Source organism: Python bivittatus, unplaced genomic scaffold, assembly GCF_059951505.1.
Source record: "Python bivittatus isolate LINGU-HERP-01145 unplaced genomic scaffold, Pbiv_v1 ctg000200_np1212, whole genome shotgun sequence".
In the NCBI taxonomy this organism is placed as follows: Eukaryota; Metazoa; Chordata; class Lepidosauria; order Squamata; family Pythonidae; genus Python; species Python bivittatus.
The window spans coordinates 4,926,475-4,940,702 of NW_028277040.1; the positions used below are offsets into that span (position 1 = coordinate 4,926,475).

The window sequence follows — 14,228 nt, forward strand, 5'->3', positions numbered from 1 at the left end:
GATTATCACTACAAACCCTGTTTCCTCCATGATGCATCCACCCCAGGATTCTGTACAGTCACATCCTTCTTAAACAATATGAGAGAGAGAGAGAGAGAGAGAGGGAGGGAGGGAGGGAGGGAGGGAGGGAGAGAGAGAGAGAGAGAGAGAGAGAGAGAGAATGAAATTAGTTTACAATATGTATAACAAAATAACATATAAAATAAAGCAGAGAAGAAATACAGTAAGTATTTTTAGTCCTCAGATGTCTGAATTTTGAATATCACATCTGATAACCATAAAGGAATTCCATATTTACCTGAAAAGAAGACTGCACTGGAATTAAAACAATCTCAAAAGAAAAATCAGACAGAGAAAAAGTTAAAACAAAAATCCTGTACATATGTATATATGTATACATGCATGATTGATTGAGTGATTATGTGCCATCAAATCATTTTTGACTCCTAATGACCACATGAGTACACATGCATGACCAGAAATGTAATTCAATAGATAGGACTAGAAAAAAAATTAAATTAAGAAGAGATCCTTGCAGCATTGCTTCACCCCCACCCTTTGTTCACTCCTGTTTCCAACAAGAAAGAAGTTGGTAGACGTCTTCTGGAAGCACAAGAAAATCTATGCATGCTTATGCCGCAGTTAGTCCCATTAAGTCCATTGGATGCTACTCCCAGGTAACATTCCTGTGCAATCTAGCTTCTTTCTCCTCTCATTCCACTTCATGTGCAGGGGCTGAATGTTTGGAACAGAGACTTCTCTAACCCCACCTAAAGAGGACCCTGATTTTCTTGAGCCCTCATTATCCTCCAAGAACAAATCAAATCAAATCAAATTAATCTGTATTACAGTCATTGATCAACATAGCTTCCAAGCATGAAGGAGATTCTCCATGGCAGGCACTCACTCTTTACATACAGAGAGAACAAAGAGGGGATAATACTAGCATGCTCATCCTTGTTATTCTTGAAGCAATTGGCTTCTTCCTCTCTCCTGCCTCTGTTTCCACCCATTTTTCATTATTTACATCTCTTATTCATTCACTCATGTCAGTGTCTTCCTCTCAGTAAATTTAAGATGATATACACACGTACACACCAATCTGCAGGAATATATTTGGTGGGGGAAACACTCTTCTTTCTTTCACGTAAATACAGTATCTAAGATTAGCAAAGAACAAGCCAGCACATTTATAATTACTGCACTGAACTGCAAATTTATCATTATATGTTTGGATAAAAATTCTATCTTTACAAGTTTGTAAAGAAACATGATGTAAACTTACAATTAAAGCTGGTCTGAGGATATTTTAAAACTATTTCCTTTTTTTTTTTTTTTTTGGAAATAGTCTTCCTAGGAATCAAGAAGAAGGCTGTATATCCTCAGGTCCCACATGGCCTGGAAAATCCAGGAATCTAGATCCTAGATCCTGTGCAGAAGTTACAATCCAATTACAATTTTATGACAGTAAGGAAAATGAGGCCCTCTGCCTGTATTCAAAAGCCAAATGCAGATGATAATATAAAAATAGGGACTCTGCTAAAAATTTGCACCAGTTTTCAATTTTGTTTGCTAGCAAACCATGGGCATCCAATTCACATTTAGCCCAGTATGACCAAAACAACAAATTATGATCTACTGAAAATTGCTGGAAAGAAAACAGGCAAGTAGAAGGAGAAATATGAAAATATTATCCTAAAGTTAATTTGTAGCTGAACTTCCTTCATCCGCTTCTCAAACCTTAGTGTTTCACTATAGAGCCACATTTTACATTGTGCCACGTTGCCAGATGATACTTAGATTACCCTGTCCGCAACCAGATCTTCTCACTTACAAATCATACCAATATAAGTAGGTTTTGCTATTAAGGTCAAAAATTGAACAGGCTAGTCCTTAGTATTTCCATCAGCATAGCTACCTTCAATTGTATGTTTATGTGATGGCAATATCAAGTTTTGTGAAGGGTTACTAAAATAATGTTTGCACATCTTTGAATAATGTTGGTTCACAAAAATTTCAAGATGAGCCTAAAAATCAACAACTATTTTATACAACATTTATAAGCTATACTTCAGAAAAACAATACTGAAGTGAATCAAATACCGATTAATAAAGAATTGGAAACACAGAAATGATTAGATGTGCATCTAGTTTTTTTTTTTTTTTTAAATAACATTGTACCTTAAAAGTAAACCTGACTGAGGTTTCAGCTCAAACTGGAAACAATTCTTAGACTATAATCTAATACATGGATTGGCATCACATCCAAAATTTGGGTTTACCTATGCACAGAATTACTACTTCACTTAAATATAAATAGATTCTTAGTAATGTGGACTGAACTTATTACAATGTATAATTTCATTTCATGATTTATATTATGTTGATCATGGTTCTTGATATCTATTATTAGCTGAAGGTGATTCTTGGTCTCTTAATGCTAATATATTTAATACCGCCAAGATCTGAGCTCGTAGCAGCTCCACTTGGGCCTGCACCCTAGGCTTCAAGGCCCACCACAGCGGTCCTCCTACTTGTTGCAGCCTAGCCCCCAGGGCACGCTTTGCCAGAGATGGCTGGGTATGGGCCCAGTGCTCCAGCGCCATCCATTTTCAGGGCTAGTTGATTTGGCAGGTGAGTTGTTACACACCACTTTAATACAGTATTGAATATATTTAATACAGTATTGAATAAATATTGTGTGTGTGTGTGTGTGTGTGTGTGTATTTTTAATGTGCCTTTGAGTCAGTGAGTCAGTCAGGCTGAGAGAGAGGGACTGGCCCAAGGACTCCCAGCTGGCTTTGTGCCTAAGGTGGGACTAGAACTCACAGTCTCCTGATTCCTAGCCTGGTGCCTTAACTACTACATCAAGCTGGCTCTCATATATTAAATATTGATAATATATTCACCTATTTACAACTAATTAATGATACATTAGAAAGCTACAACTTCTATGACATTTTAAAATCTTTGGTTTATTCATCTTGATTATATTCTTTTATTCTTTATTTATGTACTCTTTTGTATTTATTTATGTTTTCTTTAAGGTGTCTAATTAAAAAAAAAAGATGATTCATACAGTAGTAGAACTCTGTAGCACTTTGGATTCGATCTCCAATACATAGTCCGGAGCATGTGGAAAAGCTAACACAGGATCCACAGCATCTGAAAGCAACTGTGTCTTCTCTTTGGATCATGTACCTGCCCCTCCCCAGGTATCATGCAATGCCAAGAAAGCGCATTGCTGCTTTAAAGTGTCACAAACAGCACCAAAGACCTCGAAAACACATTTTGAAAAGTGAATCTGAGGCCCTGAAGAATCTTAATGCGCAGTATTTAAAGAACTTTTTATATGAATTCTTGATTCGATATGTGTTGTGCAAATGAAATTCTGCTTAGGTAAAGCACAACACTCCCCCACCTCACCCCAAATATTGCTGATTTCCTACGCACATTGCTATACCTTATGTCATATTCCAGCCTTTCCCCATCCTTTCTTGACAAATGGGCAGCAAAGTCCAGTTGCTTGAATAGACTTAAAAGATTCTCAGACAACAAAATAGTTAACCCTATTCAGAGAATGTAAAAACTATGCAAACATTTGATTTGATACCAGGAGACTAAGCACATACTTGGTTTTCTGGACGCTGGCTCCCACTGTATTCCTAGATTCTGAGCCAAACTTTGGGACAGTTCTTGTGCTATTGCCCAGGAAAGCCCATACTGTTAGAAAAAGATATCAATATAGATTAAAATAGGGTGAAAAAAGAGAGGTAATACAGATTACTACACGTTTAATATAAAGCTTCCATCGTAAAATTGTGTATAATTTTTTTATCTTGTTTTGTTTTGTTTTTACTTTATTTTTAAAGTGTTTCTGTTTGCAATTCTGTTCAGTGACTGTAATAAAAATTCTACTCTTGTATATAATTTAACTTAAATTCTAAAATTTCTGTAGAAATATCTTCCTAACTTGAACAGAGTTTTCTTCTAAGTACATGAAACACTGTTTCTGTTAGTATACAACAAATGCATGTTTTTCTTGAATTTAAGCAGTCATAAATGAATCTTGTCCTGAGGAGAAGTGAGAAAAAATACAACTAACTCAGAGAATGGTTACTATCCAACTCCCAGAACTGTCTTTCCCACTACTACTTCCCACTACTATTAGAAATAGGCTTACTCTGTGAAACAATCTCACCATTCAAAGGATAAAAAGAGCAGGTGATGAACTCATGAATAGAAAACAAAGGGATCCAAGAAATAACAGAAGAGAAACAAAAGAGAAACAGGCCAACAAAAACAGTCTAACCAAGACAAAGTATATTACATTTATTTATTTATCAGATGTATATCTGCACCAATTGGATAACCTCTCAATGGTTTACAGTCATTATAAGCAAAAACAAAGGCAATCAATATGAAAACATCCATGGCAGGATTAAAATAAAACAGATAAAACCATAACATATATGAAATCCAAGCAATGCTGGGTATTCTGTCACTTAGATTGCTCTCTCGGAAATCCCGCCTCTTGTATGACAGCCAGGCTTTTTAAAAAGTTCCTATTGGATCCAGCAGAGGTTATTTTAAATCTTGGTACAACATGGGCTGCAGTTTTTAAGAGGGCTTTCTCTATTCATGATAGAAGAGTCAATCCTCCTAATTCCATGGCCATTAAATTTTGCAATATCCTCTAACAGAACCAGTAACAGAGATAACAACCGATAACCAATAGCACTTGTTACAACTGCAAGCAGAAAAGAATTATATCTGGTCAGCAGATGAATGAAGATAAGACTGCACTGCCCCTAAATATGTGAAAACATTATTTGTAGTGCTAATGAGCAACATATAATTGCAACATATCTCCTATAGACATTGCTCAGGCTTTTAACTAAATGTCTGCCTTCAATCAAGCATCCTGGGAGAAAAGGGCAAATAAATTTAATTAATTATATTCAAATATAAGATCTTTCAAGATAATCTACAAAAAGCATTTCCAAATTTTAAAGACACTATGAGGCATCTTTTAGAATGCCCCAATCCCCACAAAAGATGCTTACCATCTCGAACAGCATCCCCCCAGAGGTTTGCATCCCCCCTACTCTGGCCTCATTCAAACAAGCCCTTAACACCTGGCTCTTTTCCCAAGCCTTGGGTTAGGTTGGGGGATATGAGAAAGTAGTATGTTGACAGAGTGTCAGTATTACCCTTTCCAGTTGTTCCACTATGTTTTTTATTGTTGCTAATTTTGTATTTAATACTGTATGCCACCCAGAGTCACTATATCAGGTGGTCCTCGAGTTATGGTGGTAATTGGGACTGAGATTGCTGTTGTTAAGCAATTCAGTCGTAAAATGCAACATCATGTGACTGCTTGCTTAGTGACAACAATCCTGGCAGTCATGGTTGTTGTTGTAACCCCAAGACTCATCATTAAGTGGGAAGTTCCAGGTAAGAAGCATGGGGGTGCCATGGGGAGGTGCCGTGGGTGGGTGGGGGAGGCCCTGGGAGATCCACCGCAGGCCATGCATAAGCGCAGGGAGGCCAGGGAACGCAGGGTGTTGTATTGCATGAGCACAGGGAGGCTGAGGGGACTTACTGGACAGATCTACAATCTTCCCTGCCAGATCCCCCATTGACTTTGCTTGTGGGAAGCCATCAGGGAAAGTCACAAATGGCGATCAGGTGACCGTAGGGCATTGCAACAGTTGTAAGTGTGAGCTGGTTGCCAAGAACCTGAATCATGATCATGTGACTGTGGGGGTGGTGCGATGGCCAGAACTTTGAAGACTGGTCATAAATACCACTTGTTCAGCACCATCACAACTATGAACAGTTGGTGAATGAGTGGTCAGAGACTACCCATGTAGTCATGTGGCTTTATAAATGTGATAAATACATTTCTCCGAAACAGAAATATTACCTCATTTACTCCAACACCTCTAGCCACCGAACAAATTCCTCCAAAATAGCTCAGGCTACTTCTTTTATAATGAAATGTCACATTCCTTCAGAACAAGACAGATAGACAAAACAATATTAAGATCATTATCTTAAAACGAAATGGTGTAACACAAACAATCAGAACAACTGGGCTTGTTTTGGTCAGTTCCTTTAATGCCATTGATGCAGAATATTCTTGGATGGGTTATTTATAATAATTCTATTTCAACTGTCCTTGTTTAAGGATAAGTAACATTTCCAGTTTTAGAAGATGTCATAGCAAGAAACAAATAGCAAAAATGTAAAAATGAGATGATATACAGGAAAATGAGATAGCATTTTTCTGGATAAGATATATTCCTGTATAGAAATAACTCTTGGACTTTGTGAAAAGCAGTATTAATTTTGGGTACAATTAATTGAATCAAAAAACAACAAGGAAAATGTTCTGATCAAGTAAGCTCCAGTTTTGAAACCCAAAAGGTTGATATAATGTCTAAAAGAAAAAGTGGCTGTAAAAGTATTTTGGCTAATCTCTTAATTTATTGGGTGAATCAAGAGGTGCTGTATTTCATAAAACCTGAGAATTAGATGAATACAGATCCTTTAAGCCTCTTGAGAAGAAGAGTGGACAAGCCCATCTCTCCTCTTTTTACATACGAGAGGAGATGCACGGCATCAGCATGTTGCTTGATGAAATTCTGTCGATATCGGGAAAAATCATGAAGCATCTGCCTTGGGTCCGAGTGAACATTAATACGATCTCTGTCTGACCAGGTTTCAACAGCAACTAGAACAACTCTGGTGTTTAGTTGCTCCTTGTAAATCTGTGGGGAAAGACAGGACAAGCACAGGAGTGGAACACTGGGTCAGACATGCACAGTTAGCCAATCAATCAGTGGAAAGACAAACAGGGTAAAGTAGGAGAGAAACATTGGAATATAATTAGATAATATACTTCTAATTTCCCTAATAATCAATACTCCAGTAAACTTACAGTAAATTCAGAACTACGAAGGACTGCATAATTATCACTACATCATTATGTAGTATTTACTATATAGTTTGTGGTAGAAAATCATAAAAACAGTTGAGAGCGGACAGACCTCATGCTTGTGGGGTTTTATTTTATTTTATTTCTGTTTTAATTGTAAGAACATACACTTCAAATTCAAGAATTCTGAATCTGGGAATTTATTTTCCAAACCTGAAGTGAGCAGAACAACAACAATTTGTTGTTACCCCAAACATCTTAACTGGATGCTCACAACTCTTGTTTTTCTGCTTGAATTCATGAATGCCTCTTCATTAAAATCACTCATACTTCAAACTGCATTTCTAGCAACTAACTAGATAGGTAGGTAAGTAGGTATTCTGTCCTGTTATCCAGTTATGTCTTTTTCACAACAAGGTAAGATTACAGATACATCTTCTGTTCAAACAACTAATCCTTGGTTTCATTTTTTCAAAGAATTGTCCCTCCCTTCATTCTGTCAGGCCCATTTCATACTAGGACTAGAATGGGCACATAGGACATGTGCAAAATAATTCTATTTTTTATCTAGATAGTCTTTCTCTGCACAAAGAAGTGGAGCATTTGTTGCATTTGAAGAAACGAAGGTGGATAATAAAGTTTTAGTATCTACCATTTTAGGATGGCTTATTCAATACACTGTCCCCATCAAGCTCTAAAGAAAAACCTTGTGTAGAAATGGCAATTATAGCTGCCTGCATTTTAAGGCAGTTTTTTCAAAGAATTCATTGTTCAGATCTCTTCTTGGGATTCTGTCTGTTCCTTTTCAAAGCATTGTAATTTTTTTTTCTTCAGTACTGGCAGCTTTTGAGTGTAGGGTGCTACATAGGATAGCATTACAGGAAAAGAAAGAATACCTTCTGTGAAACTCAAAGAAAAGTCATGTTTTAAAATCATGAATTTCTTTTCCCTGCACGTCTCAGAGGACACTGAATGTTTCTTTCTAGGATCAAAGATTCATTTCTTTTTAGTACATATGTGTGGATATGTGCGCACAGGCATCTGGTAGAAGCCATGATTACATCATAGATGTCAAGACCTTATCACACAAATGACACAAATTATGCAATTTGTGTCCATTGCATTATGACATCATGGCACAAATCACACAACCTGTGTTATTTGCATCATGACTCAGGTGATGTCATTTGTCCCCCCCTTGTTACACTCCAGCAGAGATTCTTTTCTAAAGATTTTTTGTAGTTCTACAAACTTTGGTATTTCTTTTGGGTAATATAAAACCTGGGATTTAGATAACCAACCCTGATGTTCATGTAAACCAGTTCTTGCTCTCAGTGTAAGAAAATTCTGGGACAAATGGTTGCCTTTACAGTTTATCATTCCCTACTGCCACTATTTCTCCCAGTCAAATACTGAATACAGTGTAATCTATTATTAATTGTACTGAATATGGCAATACTTACAGCATCCACAAGATTTACCACAGATTTCGCAAAGTTATTCGTATTACTATGAGATGAGCGATGTTTTTTGAACTAGAAGAAAAATGTTAAGTCATAATCTGATCAAAACATTGATTATTCTCCACTGCTTCCTGGCAATGCCAAAAAGAGAAACTACCACACTAAAATTTTCTCTGAACAGTTTTACATTGTGTTCATAAAAGTCAATTGCACAAATAGAAAGAGCATAAAACATGAATTTGCAATAACCTTCCCTCATAATTTTTATTTAAATTCTTGTTCAAAATTATTGATTGCAAGCCTTCTACTGTTGCTCATATTCAATGTGTTTTTTTATGTTTCAAGTGCAAAATGTTCTGCAAAGACTGTACTTAGTTGTTGTAGATTTGCCATAATAGTCCAGAAAGAAATGTGTATATATGGATATCTTGCATAAAGTTTTCAAGTAAAGTTTTATTCACAAAAAAAGAGTAAATTCTTCTGATAAAGGAAGCTAGTTAAAATTAATTGCTTATTCTCAGCTTATTTACATATAGTGCCTTTGAGTCAATCTTGACTCCTGGCAACTGAACAAGTCTACACAATTTTCTTGGCAGCATTTAGAAAATGGCTTTGCCAGTATCTTTTTCCTAGGCCTGAAAATGACTGGCCCAAAGTCCCCAGCTGGCTTTATGCCTAAGCTCCCGGTCTCCCAGTTTCTAGCCTGGAGCTTTTAACCACTGCACCAAACTGGCTCTCTGAGCATATTTAAAACTCTATGTAGTGAAGAGATTACACCCCAAGTTTTAGTTTAAAATTTCTCAATAAATTTGCTGAATCATTGGGACAACAAACACAAAGGAACAGTTCCGCATCTGGAAACATATTTTGTTAATCTTTGGACAAAAGAGTTCAAAAATTCCTCAATATGCATTGGCTCCACATGAGTTGGAGTCCTACCACCCTGACTGTGGTAGGACTGGCCCTTGCATGAAGAGTAGATTCCTTATTCTGAACTCCTGAAGCCCTCAGAGGCATGGGGACAGGCCAAGTATGATGGGATAGAGAAGGCAAGGAAGATGACTGTGGCCCTTCTAACCCCCTCTCATAATTTTAATTGCATGACAGACGTAATGTTGAACCAGACCTTGAGAAAGACAACCAAAATGAATCACTTCCCAAGTCTATCTTCTCCAACAACCTGTAAAACTGTAATATCAACTTTGTGGTCTTTCCCAGTGCGCTTCTGGCAATAACACTGGCTATGAAGGCATCAAGTAATCTTAGGCCTGGCTTTTATGATACCCATAATCTAGCCATATTCCAAGGATCTCCCAGTGCACATTCCTTAATTCATAGTATTTATTCAAAAGTACAATTATCAATAATATCATTAAGTAAGATATACATTTTTCACCATCAACTATTATAAAAAAGAATAGAAACAACTAATAGAATCAACTTACCATTTTATAGTCATTAACAATCATGAGCTCCAGGTATTTCATTTCCTCAAAGATGCCACGCAATGCCTGTAAGATTTTAAAAAGGACAGTTAGATTTTTTAAAAAATAGATTGTTTTACTATCTGTCATGATAGCTTGCACCATGTACTTAAATCTGCTTTACTAAAACTTGTAGAGTGTTTAAAATATACTAACAGCAAATGATATTGTATTAATTTCATTGGGGAATATCTAACTCAGCCTTTTTTCAGTCTTTTTCAAAATAAAAAGAGCGGAAAATTCTTGGGGGATGCAAAAGTCCATTTTTCTAGCCATGGATATAGTTACTTTTTTCTTCTTTTTCTACAACTTTTCTTGTTTTAATTGTAAAAACATTTTTTTAAAAAAAAAAGGCTTGCTACTACTTCAGATGATAGGTTCAAATTAGTCCTGCCATGTTGGTGGCTGGGAACTCCATCAGGCACAATGAGTGTGACAAAGATGCTTTGAAAAGCTGAACAGCTATCTGACACAACAGCAAGGGTTTTTTGACTTTAGAAAAAAGTATACTTCCTCTTCCCACCCCCCAACTGAAAGCCACTTCCCCTACAGGTGCAGGTGATGAATAGCTATGAAGGATGAGGAATCCTCTGGGATCTTGGCTAAGTAGAACCATGGTCTGACTCAATGAAACTTCATATGTTTTGTCATTACTGCACATGTATGTCCAAGAAAGGTCAGTTTATACAACATATGCCTTACACAATCAGCACATGCACAAAGACTGGGACAGGCATGACTATCCCATGTAGTTGAATAGAAAACTGTTGTACCTATGCAAAATCTGGCATATCTTTGCATATTTAGCATTATATGAATTTTTTCTGCTAATAATTAATCAATATAATATCAATACTTTTGAATGAATTTTTACATTGTTCTGGGGTATGGTCTGAAAGCATATGATGCAGCCAATTTCTTGAAACTAAACAGGATTGAGTCTAATCAGAAACAACCTGGGAATTCAATGTACATGACTCTGAGTTCTTGTCAAATAAATATAATATATACATGTAATAAATGTAAATAAATAAATAACCTCTCTTCAGTTTTGATATGATGTTATATTCATAGAAATTGTTTTCCCATTCCATTGGTACAGGAATGTTTACTGTTCTCCAATACCACAGAGTTTGAGTTTGTGTTAAACTCTGGTTTGTTCCTCTCTGAACAAATCAGAGTCCATGTTGCACAGGGTAAGTTAACAAACCAGAGACAGAACCATATGCAATTTGTTGGCTATACCCTTCCCAGTAGGGATGGGAGTGTGATCAAGCTGCAAACACTGGCTCTTTTTTTAAAAATTAGATATAGACTTTGGAATGACCAAAAGTACAGGCATCTGTATATTTGTAAATAAACTGGATATCACAAAATGCTATGTATGAACTCTTAGTGAAGGAAACAAACCAAGTTCTCTTAAACTTCTCACTAGTTGCAGAAATGGAGTGTACATAGCAATCTATTTGCATTCATAAGAATTCAAACCATTCATTCTTTGAATGACAGTGTTTAGAGATTTGATTTTCAATTGATAGATCATTGTTTCTATATTTTTTTTCAAAAAGGTTTATGCTTTATTGAGATTTAAATCCATGTCACATAGAACAGCAGCATTTCATTATGTAGCTCAGTTAATTCAATCACAAATTACATTTACCCCAATCCTGAAAAAAATATTAATTATAGATAACTACATATAAAATTTCCGTGATAAAAATTTAAATAAAATTTAAAACTCTTTAAGACAATTTTTGTAAACATGAAATTATCTCCTGTAAGCAGTCTACATCATACTTCAACATAATTTTTGGTACTTCCCTCTCCCCACCATCCTTCCTCTAGGTTTCCTTTACCCCTATTAATTTGTATTTGATTAAATATTGCCATAAACATTAATAGGGTCTCTTCTTCTTTACTCAATCAATTGCGTACCTGAGCAATTTTAACCACTTACCTACTATCTACCTACCTACCTGCTATTTGTTCAATGATTTATATTTATGTCAGTTTCACCAATTTTCTGCTTGAAATGAAAAAAAATTGTGAGGTGAAGTAAGTGATCTTCTGCAATACAAATCACTTCAGCATGAGAGCTGATGTATAACACAATACTAAGCTTCACATAGTTTTCCCATGTATTTTAAAAGCAAAGAGATCTTGTGATTTGATGCAGTATTACTGACGTCGTAACACTCACAGCCCTTCTTCTCCTTCTTAGCCACTGCAACTCAGACAGAAAGGACCATTCAGATGTGGAATCAGTATCTACAGAAAGTAAGATTAATAGCAAAGAAATTTCTGTTTGATCACACAGTACCTGTACTTTATCAAATGAAATATATTGGTCCTTTTCCCTTTTATTAATAAAACCTTCCTTTGTTTCAGATCAGCTATCTTTAGCCAACATGTTCAAGCTACTTTAAATGCAGAGTTTAGTATTCAATCCTCAGCTTTATTCACCCAAATGAAAGTTTGTCCCCAAATGACTGGGGCTGATAATGATGGGATGATAAACTACTGTTCAAATTATTCACAGTGCCAATCTTATCTTTGATGACTACTGACAGTACTCGTTCTGCATATAATCATCCTCCTACAAAAAGCAAATTTAAAGCATTTCTCATTTCAAACCTCCTGAATATTACAGTGAAGGGAGTTTCCAGTAACATATAATATTATGTCTATGGGTTGATTAGTTAACTATTCCCTTTCTTGGAGAAAGAAGGATTTCATCACAGAGGTAGGGGTTACTGTGAAGGTTGTATACATTTTACAATTGCTCCAAAATATGGGAAACAGTTGGACAGCTGCCATTATCAAAAGAAAAATATAAGGCCAGTTTTATATAAACTCTACTAGATATATTATTATTTGGAAAATATGCTGTTTATAGTTTTTTTGTAGTCTAAGCTTACAGGAAGAATGATGATGAACCAGCTCCTTGCTGCTCTTTAATAAAATGGCTTTAACACTCAGTTTCATATATGTAGACTGTGCTCATGGTATTTCATTCTATAGAGGACAACTCAGAGAGTTAATAGTACAGTATCACATCCTGGTGTATGTTGCCCACACAATTTCAATGGTGCAGAGTAAAGAATAAATTTCTCTCAGAAGAGCTTTCTAACAATTACAGTTAGTCTAACAATCAGGTGGTCACAAAGAACTGTTTATCTAGAGAAGTGGCTGTTGGCAACAGTAATCACACTGATTATCTAATTCCACATGGAAACTAAGAATGTTTCTGTTATATCATGATGGCATACTACTATGTAAATTTCTGTTAACTATACTAATAATTTTTCTGGTAGATGTGCCACTTAAATTATTTACAAATCTACAGAGTTCATATAGTTTTAGTAACAAATCTTATTAAAATATAAATAATGTCATACCAAGATCTTCCAAATGACTGAAGGTATTAGTTCCAAATGTTCTCCGAATGACATGTGGTCTACCTGTACTGCTCTGTAAGAAAAAACAAATATGATATTGTGTTGGTAACATAAATTTAAGTGTGATAGGATATTTTTATCTGGATAGACATATACCAAATATACTCATGGATAAGCCCATCCATGGATAAGCTGAATCCAGTTTTAGGCGTGTACTTTGGAACCTAAAATTCTCGGTTATCTGTGTGTGCGTGTGTGTATACACACACACACACATATATTCAATTTAACATCTTTATGTATATAATAGAGGCTGGAGAATTTTGCATATACAGAAACCTGAAATTGCATTTTTGAATTATACAAATTGGACTATTGCACTGTGGAATATTTCTCTTTGGATGTTCACCAGCAGTGCAACTGGCCTGAACTCCATTTATTGCCTTGCTGGTCCTCCATCCCATCTCCTACTGGTTAGCTATTATTTGGGTGGACACTGACCATATTTTTCCTGAGTTTTTTGGTTTGTTGTTTTGGGAGGGGGTCCTCAGCCTTCAGATACTTCTCCTGATGCTACTTTACAATTACATAAAGATAGAAAGGAGGATCTAAGTGGACTCCAATTGGAACTTGAAACTATAATTCCTTCTCTTAAATCTAGTTTTTCATATTTAATTCTCTAACAATCCATTACCATTCAGTAACAAACAAACATGCTCACTTCCTAATGAGCTATTGATGGAAATGTTTGTACTTCTGAGAACCTTTGGAGTTCTATAAAGCAAGCTTTTACATCTTTCCTATAGTTGTTCTGGCCATGTAAATACCAGCACTTGGAATACAATAACTCCCTAATTATCAATGTATGCTATCCTTTGCCATCAAATGTAATAAAAGTACTCTTTTAATAGGAAGTTTTTGCTGAAGTCTTCTTCATGTC

At 35.8% G+C, this 14,228-nt stretch overlaps 1 protein-coding gene across 4 annotated transcripts in view; it reads right to left on the reverse strand.

Moving 5' to 3' along the window:
• Positions 1-14,228, reverse strand: part of ADAM23 (ADAM metallopeptidase domain 23) — an 83,110-nt gene that overhangs the window by 32,582 nt on the left and 36,300 nt on the right. For 2 of the 4 annotated variants that reach the window (XM_088135613.1, XM_088135614.1), the window contains exons 7-14: positions 13,289-13,361; positions 12,091-12,158; positions 9,852-9,917; positions 8,407-8,478; positions 6,610-6,776; positions 5,930-6,014; positions 3,633-3,723; positions 17-65 (exon numbers count right to left, since the gene is read on the reverse strand). In XM_088135613.1, coding sequence (XP_087991739.1) covers positions 17-65; positions 3,633-3,723; positions 5,930-6,014; positions 6,610-6,776; positions 8,407-8,478; positions 9,852-9,917; positions 12,091-12,158; positions 13,289-13,361 — 671 coding nt within the window. Of the gene's footprint in view, positions 1-16; positions 69-3,632; positions 3,724-5,929; positions 6,015-6,609; positions 6,777-8,406; positions 8,479-9,851; positions 9,918-12,090; positions 12,159-13,288; positions 13,362-14,228 lie in introns of all 4 variants that reach the window. The other 2 variants (XM_088135615.1, XM_088135612.1) reach the window with 1 other exon arrangement.